Raw genomic sequence first — 18,094 nt, forward strand, 5'->3', positions numbered from 1 at the left:
CCTGTGCGGAAACCCGGTGCGCACGCCCAGGCGGCGGCACACCGCGTCCTGAGCCTCATCATACTTGGCGAGGCGAAGTCGGGGAGGCCGTTCCGCTCAGCCCACTCCCGCCTGCACATCACCCAGGCATGCAGCACGGTTCAAGCGGGCGATGCGGCGGCGGCGGCATCCCGGCAGCAATAGCCCGCGGGACCCCCCACCCCACCCACCCTACCCACCACCCCCGCTGCCCGCAGCTGGTGCGCCTCCTTCGAAACCGCACCACACGTCAGGTGAGGGAGGGAGGCAGCCTGCATGCATGGCCATACGGCCCCATGCCTGCCATGCCCTGCAGGGTCCTGCTGCCGGGACGCAGCTGCTGCGACACCCCTGGCCGCGCCGCGCCGCGCGGCATGCCTGGGTGGTGTGCAGGCGCGAGTGGGCTGCCCTGTCCCGCGGGCTATTGCTGCCGGGATGCCGCCGCCGCCGCCTCGCCCGCTTGAACCGTGCTGCATGCCTGGGTGATGTGCAGGCGGGAGTGGGCTGAGCGGCACGGCCTCCCCGACTTCGCCTCGCCCAAGTATGATGAGGCTCAGGACGCGGTGTGCCGCCGCCTGGGCGTGCGCACCGGGTTCACGCACAGGCGAGCGCGCGGGGAGATGCATGGCGGCACGCCGGGCAGGCCGCCACCGCCGCTTGCCCAGCCCAGATGTCCCACCCTCGCGCCCCCACGCACACCCTCCAACCGCCCCTGCCCGCTTGTCGCTTTCTTTCCTGCAGCGGCATGTGCTCCGCGCTGCGCGGCGGCCTGGAAGCCCTGGGCGTGCACAGCGGTGAGGTGCCTCGCAACTGCCTGTCCCCCGACTGCGGCGGCCACTGCTGCCTGGGCTGCGCGCGGGGGCACAAGCAGGACAGCGTCAACACGTGGTTGGCCGACGCCTGCCAGGCTGGCGCACGCATCATCACAGGTAGGCGGGTAGGTGGTACCGGCGCGCGGGCGGTGGTCCTGTGCTGGTGCCCCGACCGGCAGCGCGGCTGCCGTGGCAGGCTGCCGCGCATGCGGCGAGGCCCCAGCTGTGGTCTGCCTGCAGTCGAGTGCGTGCGGCAGCCTGCCGAGCGGGCACCCTGCCATGTGCTGTCCTGGCAAAGGGGCCACGGCGCGCTGCTCTCTCCACTGCTGCCGCCGACGGTGGGCTGCCTGCCGCGCCTGCTGCGCTGTGCAGGGGCATGGGCCGAGCGCCTCATCCTGGAGCCAAACACAGGCGAGGAGGCGGGGGCAGAGGGGGCCCATGAGCGGCGCAGGCGCACGGCGGGCGTGCTGGCGGTTGCGGGCAGCGCCTCCGCGCCGCTCCGGCTGGCGATACAGGTGCATGTGGTGTGTGGTATGTGTGTATGTGTGCACGTGGTTTCAGCGCTTGCTCCTCCGCCTCGCCTTCACCTGCCCACTGCCCGCTGCCCGCCCACCTGCCGCCTGCCTGCCTGCCCGCCCGCCTTCTGCAGGCGCCTGTGGTCGTGTCGTGCGCCGGCTCCATCCACAGTCCCGCGCTGCTGCTGCGCTCCGACGTGTCGTGCCGCGGCGCGGTGGGCTCCAACCTGCGGCTGCACCCCTGCACCTGTGTGGTGGGGCTGTTCCCTCCGCGAGACGGCTGCCAGCTGGGGCAGCAGGAGCGGCAGCGGCAGGATGGGGAGGGAGGGGCAGGGATAGGTGACGTGGAAGACCTTGCGGCTGGTGCCGCCAGCAGGCAACGGCAGCAGCAGCAGCAGCAGGCCGCCGGCAGCGCGGAGCGGCAGGCGCCGCCGCCGCGGCGCATGGAGCCGGCGCCGGACGGCCAGGCGGGCGGCAGCATCCGGTGCTGGGAGGGCGCCCTCATGAGCGTGTTCAGCAACGATGTGGGAGACTGGGAGGGCTCGGGCTACGGCAGCCTGCTGTACACCCCCGCTGTGAGTCCCAGCAATCCTCGCTGGGCCGGCTGCCGCCCTCTCAGGCACCTCTGCACGCTCCACGGCACCACATGCTGTCCCATACTCCTGACGGCACCCCCTGCCCCCTCCGTCCTTTCACCCTGCCCTTTTCCCTTTTTTTCCCCACCCCACCTTCCCCTCGGTTGCCCCCCCGGCAGGTGCACCCAGCCTTTTTTGCGGGGGGGGCTCCCTGGGTGTGCGGCGAGGACTACAAGGAGCTGATGCTGCGTTACCCCGAGGCTTGCGTGGTGCGGGTACTGGTGCGGGACCAGGACGCGGGGCGCGTGACCGTGGACAGGAGGTGCGCCGCCTTGCCTGCCCGCCTGTTGGGTGACGAACACATGCGCGCCGCCGAGCCTACACGTACTGCAATTGTGCCGCGTGGGTGCTGTTCGAGTGTGTGTGCCTTGCACCTTGCGCGGCACGCAAGTGGCAGGCCGGCCCCCGCTCATTGACGCCAAGCGTGTGCCGCCTGCCTTGAGCCGCCCCCCCATCGCTGGCCAACACAACCCGCCCCCCTGCCTTTGGCGCTGCTTTCCCTGCCTTGGGCGCCTGCCTTTCTGTGCAGCGGGCGGCCACGCATCCACTACACTCTGTCCAAGCGGGACGAGGCTTCCATGGTCAAGGTGGGGGTAGGGGCAGGCAGGCAGGAATGTTCAGGGCAGAGCAGGGCAGCTGAGAAGCAAGAGAGGGCGGGCTGGAGGCAGGCCCGGGTCCGGCCTGAGCGGCCTGCGCCGCGCCTCGGGCGCTGCCGCCACCAGTGGGGTGATGGCTGGCCGGCACACGTGCTGGCCCACCCGGTGCCTGTAACGCTGGCTGCCATCCTGCTTGCCTGGCTGGTTGCAGGGTGTGGAGCTAGGCCTGCGGTGCATGGCGGCTGCCGGCGCCACGGCCGTCCTCACCTTGCTCAATTCCCCGGTCGGCCGCTTCACCTTCACCCACCCGGTGGCGGCGCAGGCTACCGGCAGCAGCGGCGGCAGCGGCGGCCTCGGCAGCCCCAGCGCCGGCGCGCCGACCTCTGCTGCGCCAGCGGGCGGCGGCGGCGGGGCGGCGGCGCCGCGGGCGGCGCCCAGCCTGCCGGGCAGCGCCGGCGGCGGCGAGGAGTTTGAGCGGTACTTGGCTGATGTGGCGCGGGCGGGCATCCCTCCTCTGCAGACCCCCCAGTTTTCCGCCCACCAGATGGGAACCTGCCGCCTGGGTGGGTGCCGCCCCCGCCGGCGCGGCCTGGCTGCCTGGCCCGCCCGCCGCCACGCCGCCTGCTGCTGCTGTCCTCCTGCCGCACCTCGTGGCATGCCAGGCTGGGTGCCTTGAGCCTGGAGCCTTGCCCCACCTGCCTGCCCGCCACCTGCGCGCCTCCCCGCAGGTGGCGACCCCAAGGCATCAGTGCTGGACCCGCAGGGCGAGTGCTGGGATGTTTCGGGACTGTACTGCCTGGACGGCAGTACCTTCCCCACCCCCACCGGCCTCAACCCGATGATCAGGTGCGACGTTAGGGTGGCGAGGCGTGCTGGCGGCGCCAGCATGGCAGATGGGATCAGGCCTCAGCTGCACGGGGGTAGGGGCGAGCGCGGGTGGCTGCGTGTGTGTGACCATGTTCTGATGTATGGAGCGGTGCCAAGGGTCCCATGCTCCGCGGTGCGGCAACCGTTGGAAGCTGCACTGCTGCTGAATGCGGCACTCGGCCTGCCTGCCCCCCCTTGCCGCCCACAGCATCGAAGCCATCTCTTACATGCTGTCCAAGCAGCTGGCGGCGCGGCTGGCGGCACAGCTGGCGGCGAGCGGCAGCGGCAGGCGGGGGGCCGGCAGCGGCGACAGCCAGCGCAGCGCCAAGCTCTGACCCATGGGTTGGCCTTGCGCCACTGCTTGTTCATCATCAACGTCAACACTGTTAGGGAAAGAGAAAGGGTTTGGCGCGCAATGTGAGACCCCCATGCGCTGCTGGGCGCGGCGAGCCAGGTGGAGGTCCTGCCCTGCCACGGCTTCAGAGCTCCCGCTGCTCGGGAAAGCTGTTAACACAGGTCGGTCAACCGCTTTTTCGAGCCGTTGCCGCTGCGAGCCATGGGTGCCGGCACGCTGCCTCCCGGCGCGCCCCCGCCCGCAGTGGGGGCCCCCGGCGCGTACCAGCCCCTGCCACAAGCCGCGGACGAGCCCGGCAGCTCCGCGTCGGCGCCGCTCTACCCGGGCGCCGCGCCGCCCTATGCGACGGTGGTGGTGCCTGGAGCGCCGCAACCCTACCCTGCTCACGTCTACCCTGCCGCCGCGCCACCCTCCTACTCATCCCCGCCTCCCCTCGCGCCACCGGTAGCGTCCTACCCTCCTGCACCGACGGGGCCGCTGCCTCCAGGTGGGCCCAGCCAGTCGCCTGCCAGCCAGCGCGGTGCACAGCCGTCCCTGCCTGCCGCCACTTCATGTCCCGCTGCGTCTGACTGGGGCCCTGCGCCTGCCATGCAGGCGTGGTGCTGGTGCCGCTGAGCGCGACCCCGATCGCTGGCATGGTCATGCGCCCGCCAAGGGTGGGTGGCTGGGTTGGCCTTTCTGCCCGCCGCTTGAAGCTTGCCGCTGCCGCCGCCGCGCACCCCTCCAGCCCACTATTGCTTTGTGCCAAGTGCTCGCCGCTTGTGCCGCCCCGCTGGCTTATATTGGGCTCCCATCTTCCCTTCACTCTTCTCGGGGCTAGCTTTCTCTTTCATGCACAGGAGCGCCGCTTGCCGCTGTCCTGCCGTGCGTCGCAGGTGCCGCCGCAGCCGGGGCAGGTGCTGCTTGGCTACGAGGTGTGCCGGCCGCGGGCCGGGTGCCTGCGCTGCGACGGGCTGTCTCCTGTGGGCCTGGTGGCAGGTGAGCAAGGGGCCGGGGGCGCGCACCTGCGTGGGGAGCAGGAGACCAGGCGGCGCTCCGAGATGCGAGGCGACACGCTCGTGCCGTGCTTGTCGCCGCGCGTCCCGCCCCCGCTCACCTGTGCCCACCGCCCGTCTGGCGGTACCCCTGCCGCAGTGATCTTCCTGCTGATGTTCTGCTGGCCGCTTGCGTGGGTACCCTGCGTGATTCCGGGTGCGTCCCCTCCCGTCTGCTCGGGACAGGCAGGCCGCCGGTGGCGTGGCTGGCAGGGACCCTGAACGCAGGCCCGCGCCCTGCCTGCCCGCCTGCTCATGCTGCCAGGAGCTGACCTGCTGCTCCTGCTGCTGTCCCTGCTGCCGCGCCATGCTGCAGATTGCTTCAACAGCTTCCAGCGCCCAGTGTACGGCTGGCGGCCCACGGCGGCGGGCTATCCCGCGCACCCGCCCGCGGCGGGCATCCCGCAGCACCCGCCGCACTGGCGGTGACAAGACCCCTCGATGGGGCGAAAGGCGTGAACCACACAAACAAACAAACAAATGTACTGTACGAACTCGTTGTTTTGCTGCATGTATGCACGTTCACTTTTGCTCTGCTCTGCTTGTGACGGCGCTGCCTTTGTGGTCGCTGCGACCCACCGCCTTGGTGCCGCTCTCAGCGGCAAAACTATGAAGCCAAACCGCGACGCGTAGCGGCGCCTGCGCTAGCTGTTTCCCAACCCAATGTGACTCTCTTTGCCAGAGTTGAACGGCGGCGGCGCCAGCTGAGGTGCCTTGCATGGAACATTCACCCTCTGTGCCGACGGGCGGCGGGCGGCGACAGCTGTCGCCGCGTGATGTGCAGTACACGCGGCGCCTTGAAATGCCTCCATCGCACCGCCGGGGGTCGATCGGCGTGCTGGGCAGCAAGCAGACGTGCTGGGCAGCAAGCATGGGCGCCGAGACCGGATCCTCTGAGGGTGCCCAGCAGGAGTCTGCTGCGGCTGGGTACCCACCCGCAGCCGCGCCAGGCTACCCTCCCCCGACCAGCGGGGGCTACCCGCCGCCCTACGTCGCAGCGGAGCCGCCCGGGGCGCCGTCGCCGCCTGCGCCGCCGTCGAGCTATCCGCCGCCGCCGCCGGCACCAGGCTACGGACCCCCGCCGCCGGCGCCAGGATACGGAGCGCCCCCGCCCGTGCCTCCACCGGGATATGCCGCCCCCGCGCCCCCCGGCGCGTTCCCACCGGGTGAGCGGGCGTGTCTGGACACACGCAGCCTGCTGGCAGCACGCTGCCTTTCTTTTTTCGTACAACCAACCCGCCCACCACCTGCCTATCTTCCATCCGCCTCGTGTGGCCCCGCCCTCACGCTGCAGGCGCCATCCCTCTGAACCCGGCACCCATCCCGGGCATGCAGACGCGCCCGCCGCGGGTGCGCGCTGCGCTGCGGCCGCTGGCCGCCAGGCGGGATGCGGCAGGGGCGTGTGCTCTGCCGCCCGGTTCCCCGCACACTCTGCTCCGCGCCTTGGGCCCCACCACCGCCGCATAGCGCGCGCGTGCGCACGCGCGCGCGCACACACACACCACCTCGCCACGCCACCCCATCCCATGCAGGTGCCGCCCCAGCCAGGTATGGTGCTCATTGGCTACGAGGTGTGCCATCCCCGGGCGGGGTGCTTCCGCTGCGATGGCCTGTCGCCAGGCGGCCTGCTGTCAGGTGCGCAGGTGCGGCGGTGCCCGGCACGCCGCCCCTGGTGCTGGCGGAAGCCTCCCTGGCCTGCCGGTGCTGTGCTTGCATCAGGGCTGGATCCCCCATCTGCCGTGACAGACACTGAGATGCCAACCAACACTTGAAAAGCCACCAACACGGTGGCCCTTACTCATTCACTTGCTCACTCCTCTTGCCTGCCTCCCTTTCTGCTCCTGCTCCTGCTCCTGCAGTGATTCTGCTGCTCATCTTCTTCTGGCCGCTGGCCTGGATTCCCTGTGTGATGCCAGGTACCCATGCGCCCCCCCTCCACCTCCCTACCCCACACACGCACACTAACGCATGCGCTGCGCGGTGCTGGCGGCTGCCGGCGCTGCCATGTGTCGCAGCGGTTGATCACGCGCACCCGCCCCTGCCCCCGGTGTGTGCAGACTGCTTCGACCCTTACCAGCGCCCGGTGTTTGGCTGGCCGGCGGGGCCCCCTGCCACCGGGCCCCCGCCCCCCCAGCCACAGCCACAGCCGCACTACGACTCCGCCGCCGGGTTCCCGCCTCCGGGGGCCGCCACCGGGCAGGCCAGCTCCTCGAGCAGCGACCGTGGCGGCGGTGGCGGCAGCGACGGCAAGTGAAGCGCTGGTGGAAAGCTGGGCGGCCTAGCTGGCGTGTGTGCTGGTTGGCATTATCTGCAAAGGCAATCGGGGTAGCCGCCCTGCCTGCCACCGCCGCCACCAGCGTGTGTCGCACAGCCCGGCAGGTACTGCCACCCCCTCCCAAACCAAACTCAAATTAGAGCTGAGCTGCTGAGTTTTCATGCTTCAGATGTGTGTTCTGTGCATTGGTTGTTGTTTTTTTCAGTTGTACAGCAACCGTAAGAAACTGCCCTAGCTCCCCGTCACCCTCCCGCCGCCACCCCAGGCACCTCCCCTGCCGCCGGCGCATCCGGCCGGGGCACGGCTGGCGGCGCTGCCCCTGCTGCCGCCGCCGCCGCCAGGTCGGCGTGCATCGCGCTCGTCAGCTGGGCCAGCACGCGTTCCTCCTGCACACAGGCACCAGGCAGCGGCCATCCCTCCTGGTCAGCTCTCACGCCAGATGCAGCCTGACACTTGCCCTCGCTCATCACGCCGATGCAGCCTAGCGTTCGCTCCTGGCTGGCGCCCTGGCTGCCCAAGCAAGCATCCAGCCTCACCTCCGCTGCATCCTCTGCAAGCAAGGCACCCAGCCCAGCCTCGCCGCCACCGCCGCCGCCGCCGCCCAGGCCCGCCCAGCGCAGCACCCGCAGCACCACGCTCTGCTCCACCCGCTCCCGGCTCAGCAGCGCCAGGCGCGGCGCCAGGCGGCCAGTGTACGATTCGAGGGCCTGCACCAGCAGGACCAGACCAAGAGACAATTCAGTTGTTTGCATTCCCTCACAGCTGTCAAAATGCCAGGAGCGTGGCCCAGCCGCTCACAGGCCTGCACCTCTGGTACGACAGCCCAGCCAGCAGCCTCAGCTCCTGCTGCTGCTGCCACAGGAGGCCAGCGGCCCTGGCATGATCCCAGTCCAGCCTGCAGCCTCGGCGCGTCACAAAGGCAAAGTTAATTAATCACTACCTGGCTGTAGTGCACCACAAAGGCCTCGTTGGCGGCGTCGAACAGCAGCTTGTTGAAGATGTGCTGCGGGTCGCCGCAGGCGGGTCGTCGCCGCTCGATGGCCAGGTAGCCCTCCAGCTCTGCGCGGGGCAGGCGGGCGGGGCGGCGGGCAGAGAGGCAGTGAAGTGGGAATGTGGCGAGCCTGTGCAGATGTTAGACCTGGACGAAAGGAAGGAGGTGCGTGCGCAGGAAGCAGGCAACGCAGCCTCCGCGCCGCGTTTGGGGGCAGTGAAGGCAGGCAAGACGGGGCGGCGGCTGCGGCGGCAGCGCCGTTCCACGCACCCAGCGGCTGCGCCTGCCCCGCGGCAAACGCCTCGGCCCGCTGCTCCCAAAAATACTCCAGCACCTCCCCAAGATACCCGCGCACGTGCTCCTCTGCAGGGAGGCCAGGCAAAGGGGTGCAAGCTTCAGCTCAGCGCTGGCAGTGAGGATTCCACATGCCGCGGGTATGGGGCATGCCCAGCCCTGCTGCGTGCTGCATGCTGGCCCTGCTGTGTGCTGCATGGCAAGGATAGAATGCAGCCCACCTGTCTGAACCACGGTGGCATCCTCCACGCGGGCCGAGCCGGGGCAGGAGGCGGCGTCGGCGTCGGCAGGCGAGAGGAGCACCGGGGTGCCCGGCGGGCTCCCGGCCGCCTCTGCCGGCGCATCGATGTCTGGGCTGCCAGGGGCGCCTGGCGCAGCCTCGGCGTTGCCAGCAGCGCCTTCCTCAGGCTCTGTGCCAAAGCGCAGCAGGGCATACGGGCTGTCGCTTGCGCTGCTGCTCTCCCTTGGGCTGCTGGCTGAGCTTAGCTGCTCAGAGGCCTCCTGCTGCGACACACGCCCAGCAGCCTCTGCTGCAGAGGTGAGCCGGGCAGCTGCTGGCCCCGCTCCAGCAGGTGATCCCGGGCGGCTGCAGCTGCCGTCGCCTGTGGCGCGCCGGCTGCTGGGCTGGGAGGCGGGCGACAGCGGCCTGCTGCCACCCGAGCCCAGCCGCTGCAGGGAGGAACCGCTGGCAAGCAGCTCGCCGGCTGAGGTGGGCCGGCTGCCTGGGTAGCGATCATCCATCGCATGCAGCGGGCTCCTGGGGCGCTGCAGCTGCTGCCGAGGCGTCTGCTCCGGCTGCGAGTGGGAGATGGAGGGCCGTGGGCTGCTGCCCGTCAGGCCCGCACGCGTCTCTGAAGGTGGTGGGCTCGGGCTGGCGGCAGCAGCAAGCACAGCTTCCCCACTTGCTGCCTGCTCCCCTGCTTGCTGGGTGTGGGACGCAGGCTCGCTCCCTGACGATGCAGCAGCAGCTGCTGCTGCAAGGCCCGGCTGCTGGCTGGCTGCCGAGGAGTGTCGGCGGCTTGACGGCAGGCTGCCATACTGATCTCCGTAGCTGATCTCCACATGGCTGCCTTCAAAGTCAGAGTCAGCAGAGTAGCTGTCCACGCTCTGCTCCGCTGCGCCCTCGCTCTGCTCTGAGCCGCGGGCTGCAGCATCAGCAGACGCCACCACAGAAGCTGCAGGCTGCTCCGCCTGAGCAGCGGCCGCTGCGGCTGCTGGCCGGGCCGGCATCTCATCTGATGCAGCGGAGCCATTTGCACTGGTGCCGGTGCTGCTTAGAGGAGATGAACTGTCGAAGCTGCGGCTGGTGCTTGCTGGTGCTTCCGGCAGTGCCGGCAGGTCCACATCAACCAGGGCCTCATGTGCATCGCTGCTGTGGCCCGCGCTGCCTGCAGCATCCGATCCCTCGCTTCCAGACGCAGTAACAGACTGTGGCTCTGCGCCTGGTAGGCATTTATTGTGTTCATCGTCCAGCACCTGCTGATCTTCTGGTTGCTGCTTCTCTTCTGCATCTGGCTCCAAACGCCGCCCCTCCTGCTGCATCTTGGTCTCGGCCTGCGCCACTGGCAGCGGCGTACATCCACCTGGCTGATGCAGTGCTGCAGCGCCAAAGTCCAGGCTGCCAGACAGCGTGGTGCTGCCATCTGGCGGCTGCGAGCTGCTGCCCGGGGGCAGCGGCGCCCCTGGCCGCCGGATGCTGGTCACGACAGAGACGGTCTTGCTGGTGCTGGAGATAATGCTGGGCACGGCTGGGACTGCCGTGGAGGCATGTAGGGCAGCTACAGTGGTGGGGGCAGCCGGGGCAGGTGCAGCAGTGGTCGCCACGGGCAGCGCCAATGGGGCAACAGCAATGTCGGCGGCTGGGACCAGCTGCGGCTGTTCCTGCAGCATTGCTGCAGCGCTGCCCACCCCTGCACCAAGCCCCGCAGCAGCTGCCGGAGACATGGGCTGCACGGTGTGTGCAGCTGAGGACTGCCGGCTGGAAAGCGTGTCCACCTCAGCTGTAGGCCGGTGGTCTGCATCTGCTGAGTACGCTATGCTGCTGGCAGGCGGCGAGCCAGCTGCCGCCGGGTCAGCCGCCGAAGCCTGCAGCCACTGGTGCACGTAGAGGTGCTTGCCCAGCAAGCTGTAGGCCTGCTGCTGGTGCAGAGGCTGCGCCAGCGGACTGCCTGCTGCCGCAGGCAATGCTGGCGCCTTGGCCTCCTGTGGCGGGTGCTGCGGCTCGGTCGGTTGCCGCGAACTTGTTAGCTGCTGCTGCTGCTGCTGCTGCTGCTGCTGCTGCTGCACTGGTGCCGCAGAGATGATGCTTTGCCGCTGGTCAATCTCTGCGCTGGCAGTGCCGGCATGGGAGGGTGCATGCTCCTGATCCTCGGCAGCAGCAGCGTCAAAGTGCGGCAGCAGCACGCTGTTGGTGCGCCGGTGCCGCACATTGGCTGGCACATTCTCTACGTCAGCCGCTGCATAGGCCCGCTCAGCCGCTGCCTGCTGGCCCAGCTGCTGCCCTGCCCCTGCTTCATCCGCTGGCTCGCGGGGCGGGCGTGCAGGCTGCGGGATGCCAAGCGGCGGCTTGCGGCCCGCCTTGGGTTCGGCAGCCGCTAACGCGCCTCTTCTTCCCAGCCCAGGCTGGCGTGCACTCGCCGCTGCGTCTGCTGCTTCCGGCAGGTGCAGCTGCTCCTCTATGAACAGGTTGATGATGCTGAAACGGTCGCCAGGGCCCTCCGCTGCCAGCAGCTCGGCAAGCAGGCCCACCAGCGGGTCTGGCAGCACATCAGCAGCTGCAGGCGTGTCTGTTCCTGATGCAGCTGGAGTTTCACAACCAACCCCTTCCATTCCGGCCGCCTGGTGGGGCCGCGGCAGCCGCGATGCAGCGCCTGGGCTGCTGCTGGGTGGGCTGTTGGGGCCAGGTCCTGGCTGCTGCTGCGGGTGCTGGGCTGGGGCCGAGACCCGGCTGCTGCTGGGCACTGCCAGCTGGGTGTCCAGCTGCTGAACTGCATGCGGCAGGGCTGCAGGCATGGCGCGTTCGGCGTCGCCGCTGGCAGCTGTGCCGAGGGGCAGGCGCGGGATGCCTCGCCTGGGTGTGACGCGCCGCAGCTGCAGCAGCTGCTGTTGCTGCGTGGGCAGGGTTGCAAGAACGCGCAGTCAGCATGCTTGAACGAGTTAAAATAAGCAAGAACAGGGCGCGTGTTGGCTTCAAACACACAATTCCCCACCTGCTTCTCAGCAAGGCGTGCCAAGCGGGCCGTGCGCTCCGCCTCCCACTGCTCCCGCTGCGCCGCCAGCTGCTCTTGCCGCTTGGCCGAGAAGCGCTGGTGCCAGGCCGCCAGGCTTTGCCGCACACCACGCCCATACTCTCGTGCGCGCTCGCGGCGCAGCGCCGCCTCCAGCTCTGGGTCGAGCGATGCGGGGCGGCCGTCCTGGCGTCGCCGCTGCTGCTCAGCCGCGCCCGGAGGTCTTGCTGCGGCAGCGTCGGGCGGCACCACCGCCATTCCTGCGTGAGGCCCGGTGCCACCGCCGGCTTGCTTTTGCGTTGGCTGCGCCGATGTTGACCGATGAAAATGCGTTGACGGCAAAAAGAGGCCGGCTGCTTCGCTGACAGCTGTTGCAAATGCAGTGGAAGGTGCAGCAGAATGCCGGGGGGCTTCCAAGGCCCCTCAGGCAATTCGGGCTGGCAGCTGAGCTGGCGACCTCTCTTTGCCTTTAGGGTGTTTCAAGCGCCACCAGGCACCGCATTCGCAACAATTGACGATCCACGCTCCATCAAGCCGGCGACATGGCGCTAGCATTGTGTGCAACCCTACAACACACCGCCCCTGGGCGGCTCGCGACAGCAGCGCGGCCCAGGCTGTCGCGGCCCGCCGGATGCAGCCACAGCCGCCAGATCTGCCGCGCAGAGCCGTCGGGCGACCAGCAGGAGCCGCCGCCCGCCGCCGCCGCCGCCACCGAGGACCCGCCGCCGCCGACGGCGCCCAGCGAGGACGACAACCTGCGGCTGCCCCGCGAGGTCATCCAGCGCCTCCGAGACACCGTCTTCTCCTTTGATTCGTTCTTCGTAACTTCCGTTGAGAACTACAATGCGGGTGCGTGATGCAGGCGGGCTGTAGCTCAGCGCCTGGTGGCCGGCTCTGCACCACGTCTGTTCTGCCGCTCCCCTGCTGCCACGCCGCCTGCATCTGTCCGGGCCAATTGAGCAGCGCGCCGAGATGGCTTCCCTGCTGACACGCAGATGGTGTGCTGTTCCGGGGCAACCTGCGCGGCGAGCCCGCCGCCGCCTACAGCAAGCTCTCGGCACGGCTCAAGGTGTGGCCGCAGGCAGCATCGGTCACCTCGAGCAGGACCCGGGAGGAGACCACAACAAGCATCACATACACGCAGGGCTAACAGTACGCCCATGCTTTCTTCTTCCATTCCATGCAGGACGAGCTGGGGGAGCAGTACAAGATCTATCTTCTTGACAGCCCAGAGGAGAAGCCGGTGAGAGCCGCGCTATCCCCGCACACACATGCTTTGGCAGTGGTCAGCCCGCTGCTGCCCGCCTGTGCTTCCCGTCGCCTCCTGTTTACCCCGGCTGCAGCACCAGCAGCTGTCATGTCTGCCAACCCTCTTTACCGTCATCCAACTGCTGCTACTGGCGCTGCTGCGATGCGCGCCCTCTTGCGATGCCCGCAGGTGGCGGTGGTGCTGCCGGTGAGCGCGGTGCAGCCGCAGGGGTCGTCGCTAGCGGAGACGGGCCTGGCGCTGCTGCTGGGCGCCTGCACGCTGGCCACCACCCTCAACATCAAGTAAGGAAGCCGATGGGTTGGCGGCTGCCCGCCACCGCCACATCACTTTGCCGCCACCAGCAAACCTGCGTCACCCCGTACCCCCTCCACATCCTCCATCCTCCTCCGCTCCTTCCCTTCTGGTGCCTGCAGCGGCGCCGAGCTGTTCAATGCGGCGCTGCTGACGGTGGGATGGGACCCGGAGCTGGTCGCCTTGGCGGTGCCGGGCACCCTCGCCTTCCTGGCCATCCTGGGTGCGGCGCCCTCTGCTGCTGGCTGGTGCCCTCCCGCCGCCGCCTGCATTCCTTCCGCTGCCTACGCTCTTGCCTCTGGCTTGGGTGTGCTGGCTGCATGCTGACGGCGGCGGCGCAGCCTGGCCTGCTCGCCTCCTCGTCCCGCGCTGCTCTTTTCGTGGTCCTCCAACCCTGCCGGCCTCCTCCCTCCCCGTTGCAGCCACACACGAGGCGGGCCACTGGGTGGCGGCACGGCAGCGTGGCCTGCAGCTGGCGCCGCCGCTGTTCATCCCCGCGGGGCTGGGCCTGCTGGGCGGCTTCGGGTCCATCACCCGCATCAAGTCCTTCGTCCCAGACCGCACCTCGCTGGCCGCGGTGGCGGCGGCGGGGCCGCTGGCCAGCTCAGCTCTGGCGGCGGCCATCATGGTGGCTGGCGCGGTGCTGACCGTGCAGCAGGTGGGAGGCGTGGAGCTGGACGTTGCGAGCTTCAGGTGGGCCGCTGCCATGCCCCGCCAGGCAAGCCAGGCTAGCTGCGCATTACGTGTTGCGTGCAGCGTTGGGGGCCTGCTTGGTGGCCCTGCGCACGCCCTGAACACGCCGCTTCACCCGCCGCTTCACCCACCCGCCACCACCACCACCGCCATCTCCGCCACCTGCCACACCACCCTCCCCACACCCGCGTGCATGCACCACGCCACACCTCGCCCCCACAACTGCCCACCTGCCCACCTGCCCGCCCGCCCACGCAGGGAGTCGCTGCTGGCAGGCACCATGGGCAAGGCCATGTTTGGCGACCGCCTGTTCCAGTCTGACGCCGTGTCCACCAACCCGCTGTTTGTGGCGGGCTGGGCGGGCCTCATCATCAACGCCATCAACATGCTGCCCGCGGGGGAGCTGGATGGCGGCAGGGTGTTCCACGGTGCGCTGCAGCAGCGGGGTGGTGCGTTGAGGAGGGAGGGCGCCAGCGCCCAATTGTGGCAGCTAGGCGAGGCTGCAGCGGGTGGGCAGCGGGTGGGGAGCCTGCTAGCTTTGATGCTGCTCCCTCCTGCCGGCATGGATGCTGCACTTCCGCCACCTCTGGCCCTAACCCACCACACGCCCCCACCCACCCTCCTGTCTCCGGCCCCCTCTGCCGTGCCTGCCGCAGGGCTGTGCGGGCGGCGGGCGGCGGCGCGCCTGGGCTCCATCACGCTGCTGCTGCTGGGCCTGGGCGGCTTCAACAACTCCCTGGCGCTCTTCTGGCTCATACTGGTGGTCACGCTGCAGCGGGGCCCCATCCCTCCCTGCGACAACGAGCTGAGTCCCATCCAGGAGCCGGGCACCAAGGCGGCCGCCATCGCGGCGCTCTTGCTGCCGCTGCTGGTGCTGCTGCCCTACCCCATGCCGCTGTCGTTCACGGGCGGCCTGCCTGACCTGCCGCCCACCTTCTGACCCGCCGCCTGCCTCCTAACCTCAACCCCCTTCTTATTGAATCAGAGAGACCCGCAGTCACCCACTGTTGCCCCATTCCTTTCGTACGCCGCTGCAACCTTTCTGTTTTTTATTTCATCGCCTGCATCTCTGCTGTAAGCCCTTGCTTTCAAGCTCCCGCTCTGATATCACACACGCCAGGCACTTCCAGATTGTAGCAAGGACCCCTTTCGGATGATGCAGCACGGGCCTGCCAGTAGGGGCTACCGCCGTGCCTGCTGCTGCTGCTGCTGCTGCTGCTGTGCCGCTCCCACGCCGCTGCCATTCGAGTAGCTGCCGCCTCCTCCAGAGGAGGAGGAGTCTTCTGAGTCGAAGCTGCCAGACAGCATCCCTCGGATGCCCTCGAGCGCAGCCCCTGCGCCGCCGCCGCTCTCCCGGGCCTGCCCCGTGTCCCAGGCTTGCGACAGGTCCTGAAGGGTGGGCAGGAGGGGAGGGGACCAGGCGTGAGATGCGTGCGCCAGCGCAACTGCCGCGACGACAATGCATGCCGCACAGGAAGGCTGCCTGACGCGACGCCCGCGTGCCCAGCCCAAGCAGCCACCCCTCCAGCCGGCGGGGCCTCGCCTTGAGCTGCTGGCGGTACTGCTCCATGCTGGGCAGCTCCCCGTACGGTACCGGCATGAGGCGGGTGCGCCGCGACAGCGGCAGCCGCACGCAGTCTGGGTCAAGCAGGTCACAGCAATCCACCAGCAGCTGCTGCAGCAGCAGCACGCGCGTCCAGCGCCTGCGCACGCAGCGCGCACAGGGCAGAAACAGCTTGGTTTTGCAGCGCTGCTTGCAGTGCAAACGGGGCACAGGCATGGCAGTCGCCCCGCCGCACTGCGACGCCCTGGCGGCACCAGGCGCTCACCCAACAGGGAAGGGCCCCTGCCCGTGCCAGGGCGCCCCAGTGGCCAGATCCAACGCATCCGCCTCAAGCTGCGTGTGTGGAGGCAAATGACAGGCCACGCTGTGTTCAAGGCAGGCGCCCACTTTGGGTTCGTCTTCTTCAAGCGAGCGGCACGCGCCCGAAGCAGCTGTGAGTCAGAGCCGGTCAGGCCCAGCCGCCCCTGCGCTGCGGCCAAACCTTGTCAAACCAGCGGCGGAAGGATGAGTCGCTGTCCCAGCGGTTATAGAAGTCGCCGTAGCTCTGGGTGTAGTGGCGGCGGGCGCCCATGGGGGTGGTGATCATGAAGGAGCCTGCAAGGCAGTACACGTACTGCATGGTACCCATGGTACTGCATAGTAATGCTGCTCTTGGGGCATTCCCTCGATATGACGCTCAGCCCAGCGACGAACCCAGCTCGAGCGCTGGCGAGCAGCACACAAGCGGCCGGCTCGTGGGAAGTGGTGGGCGGTCGCCGGACCCAACCCTGCGGTGCCGGCGCTCACCGATGGCGCGCTGCGCCCCCCGCGTCACGTGCATGGTGTCGGTGCCGGGGTCCCAGCCGCTGCTGTGCATGGGCCCCTCCCGGCTGGCGCTGTGCTCCCGGATGATCTCATCCCGAGACCTGCAACACACAGCGGGGAAGACGTCACGGGTGTGGTGGGTTGATGGTCATGAGGGTAGATGGCTGCACGCGTGTGTGTGTCATGTGGTGGTGGAGTACAATTCTGGCAGACGTGAGGGCTTTACCGCGGCACCACAGCATGCAGAGCACCCACACCGGGGCCGTGGCAGAGCAGAGCAGCCCAGGCGGGCGGCGGAAGCCCTCCAAGCACTCACTGGCGGCTGCGGCTGCCTGGGTGGGGGCGGCCTTGCCCCTCAAGGTACCACTTCTGCGAGACGCAGGCAGCAGGCGGGGCAGTGGAGCGGCGACGGCTGAGGCCTGGCACATGCCTGGCAGCCAGCATACTCCTCAGCGCTGCGCACGGCCAGCTGCAGCTCGGCGACCCCATTCCGCTCCCCACGGTGCGGATCACTGGGTCCCACCCAAGCATTCACACACACACACACACACACACACACACACAGAAGGCCGCCCCGCGGCGCACCTCCAGGCCGCTCTGCGAGGCACACAGCACAAAGCGCACGCCCTCCACCAGCGTGGACAGCGTGTCGGATCCCTGCGGGTTGCCCGCCTGCAGGAAGGCCTGCTCGCGGGGGCCCTCCCGCCGCACCACCTCCACAAATCCCAGGAACTGCGGCAGCGGCTTGGAAGGGATGGCGGGGCAGCCAGGTTGAGCTGAAGCAGCATAAAACAAGCAAGAACTGAAGCAGCGACGTGTTGCCCCGTCTTTGCACCATCCTTCAAACATCAAAACGGCGACAGCTCGACCACTGCATCATAGGCAGCGGCGGCGGCAGGCCTGGGCAGAGCAGGCACGGCAGGCGAGCGCGAAGGGGGCCGCGGCGCCTCCTCGCCTGCGCCAGCGTGAAGAGCAGGTAGCGGACCTCCTCCGCGCAGTCCTCGGTGCTGCGCCACTGCACCGGCCACTCTGTGATCTGCGTGGCGGCGGCGGCAGAAGAACGCGGCGGCAGCAGTGGGGCGAGCAGCCCCAGGGAGCAGCTGAGCGGCTCTGGCAGCACCAAGCCGGACGCCTTGCGAGGCTGCAGGCAAACACTGTGTCGCAGAGCCACTGGGCATCGTGCAGCATGCGCTGGGCTGTTGCCTAGGCAAATGCCCACAACAGCGGGAGGCTGGCCCCGTGCCGCGCACCAGGTGCCACAGGCGCTGCTCCAGGTCGATGGCCGACTCGAGGAGGGGCCCGCGGTACCGCGCCGTCACCCCCCGGATCTCCGCCAGCTGCGCCAGGGAGAGCTTGCCGCGCTCCAGCTGCACCCACGCACGGCGGCGGGCTGATGGGGCCATGGCGGCAGTGCTTGGCAGGCCCCCACCGGTAGGGCAGGCATGGCCGCTCGAGGTGCAGGCAGCGGCAGGGCCGAGGGACGCAGCAGCCGCCGGCTGGTGGAATGCGGGCCGCTGCCGCTCGCACCTCCAGCTGCAGCTCGGCCCGCTTCTTCTCGGTGACCACGCCGCCAAAGAGGTTGATGCCCAGGCTGACGGTGGCGCACGCCGCAGAGGCCAGCACCACAAGCTCTGGCTTGATGCCCATGGCTGCATGGGTGGGCATGGGCGCAGCAGGGCAGGATGCGTGGGGGAAGGGACAGTCTGGGGGACGGGCTGCACGCCACAACAAGCTCGCTGACAAGCCTGCCGCAAGGTGGTGTGCGGCGCCGGGCGCCGGCGGGCGCCTACCCGGAAGAACCTCGAAGCTCATCATCTCTCCCATGACTGCGGCTCGAACGACGTCCACCGCGT

At 69.2% G+C, this 18,094-nt stretch overlaps 6 protein-coding genes across 6 annotated transcripts in view; 4 read left to right on the plus strand and 2 right to left on the minus strand.

Annotated features, from left to right (window-relative positions):
* Positions 1-3,778, plus strand: part of CHLNCDRAFT_137296 (hypothetical protein) — a gene marked incomplete at both ends in the record, with an annotated part of 5,856 nt that extends 2,078 nt beyond the window's left edge. Inside the window, 10 exons of the mRNA XM_005844978.1 lie at positions 237-272; positions 512-610; positions 760-947; positions 1,203-1,345; positions 1,480-1,920; positions 2,100-2,242; positions 2,510-2,567; positions 2,788-3,139; positions 3,305-3,512; positions 3,652-3,778. Of these exons, the coding sequence (XP_005845040.1) occupies positions 237-272; positions 512-610; positions 760-947; positions 1,203-1,345; positions 1,480-1,920; positions 2,100-2,242; positions 2,510-2,567; positions 2,788-3,139; positions 3,305-3,512; positions 3,652-3,778 (1,795 nt within the window). The remainder of the gene's footprint in view (positions 1-236; positions 273-511; positions 611-759; positions 948-1,202; positions 1,346-1,479; positions 1,921-2,099; positions 2,243-2,509; positions 2,568-2,787; positions 3,140-3,304; positions 3,513-3,651) is intronic.
* Positions 3,779-3,999: 221 nt separating this feature from the next.
* Positions 4,000-5,261, plus strand: CHLNCDRAFT_137297 (hypothetical protein; the record flags this gene model as incomplete). The annotated part of the gene is made up of 5 exons (XM_005844979.1): positions 4,000-4,285; positions 4,393-4,454; positions 4,674-4,776; positions 4,933-4,989; positions 5,149-5,261. 5 exons carry the CDS (start codon positions 4,000-4,002, stop codon positions 5,259-5,261), a joined length of 621 nt encoding a protein of 206 aa, XP_005845041.1.
* Positions 5,262-5,703: 442 nt separating this feature from the next.
* On the plus strand, positions 5,704-7,086 carry CHLNCDRAFT_137298 (hypothetical protein; the record flags this gene model as incomplete). The annotated part of the gene is made up of 5 exons (XM_005844980.1): positions 5,704-5,998; positions 6,127-6,182; positions 6,365-6,467; positions 6,692-6,748; positions 6,890-7,086. 5 exons carry the CDS (start codon positions 5,704-5,706, stop codon positions 7,084-7,086), a joined length of 708 nt encoding a protein of 235 aa, XP_005845042.1.
* Positions 7,087-7,349: 263 nt separating this feature from the next.
* CHLNCDRAFT_137299 (hypothetical protein) lies at positions 7,350-11,877 on the minus strand (the record flags this gene model as incomplete). Its single annotated transcript, XM_005845089.1, has 6 exons — positions 7,350-7,493; positions 7,644-7,814; positions 8,048-8,166; positions 8,369-8,461; positions 8,614-11,500; positions 11,602-11,877. 6 exons carry the CDS (start codon positions 11,875-11,877, stop codon positions 7,350-7,352), a joined length of 3,690 nt encoding a protein of 1,229 aa, XP_005845151.1.
* A 284-nt stretch (positions 11,878-12,161) lies between these two features.
* CHLNCDRAFT_137300 (hypothetical protein) lies at positions 12,162-14,813 on the plus strand (the record flags this gene model as incomplete). The annotated part of the gene is made up of 9 exons (XM_005844981.1): positions 12,162-12,175; positions 12,257-12,468; positions 12,615-12,688; positions 12,806-12,862; positions 13,058-13,170; positions 13,303-13,403; positions 13,603-13,873; positions 14,132-14,301; positions 14,530-14,813. The coding sequence occupies 9 exons, from the start codon at positions 12,162-12,164 to the stop codon at positions 14,811-14,813; spliced, it is 1,296 nt and encodes a 431-aa protein (XP_005845043.1).
* A 242-nt stretch (positions 14,814-15,055) lies between these two features.
* Positions 15,056-18,065, minus strand: CHLNCDRAFT_137301 (expressed protein; the record flags this gene model as incomplete). The annotated part of the gene is made up of 11 exons (XM_005845090.1): positions 15,056-15,262; positions 15,468-15,576; positions 15,703-15,770; positions 15,919-16,031; positions 16,224-16,342; positions 16,558-16,610; positions 16,827-16,973; positions 17,227-17,277; positions 17,492-17,608; positions 17,769-17,890; positions 18,032-18,065. The coding sequence occupies 11 exons, from the start codon at positions 18,063-18,065 to the stop codon at positions 15,056-15,058; spliced, it is 1,140 nt and encodes a 379-aa protein (XP_005845152.1).
* Between the last annotated feature and the right edge of the window lie 29 nt (positions 18,066-18,094).

The sequence above is a fragment of the Chlorella variabilis genome, assembly GCF_000147415.1.
Source record: "Chlorella variabilis unplaced genomic scaffold CHLNCscaffold_19, whole genome shotgun sequence".
Taxonomy (NCBI): Eukaryota; Viridiplantae; Chlorophyta; class Trebouxiophyceae; order Chlorellales; family Chlorellaceae; genus Chlorella; species Chlorella variabilis.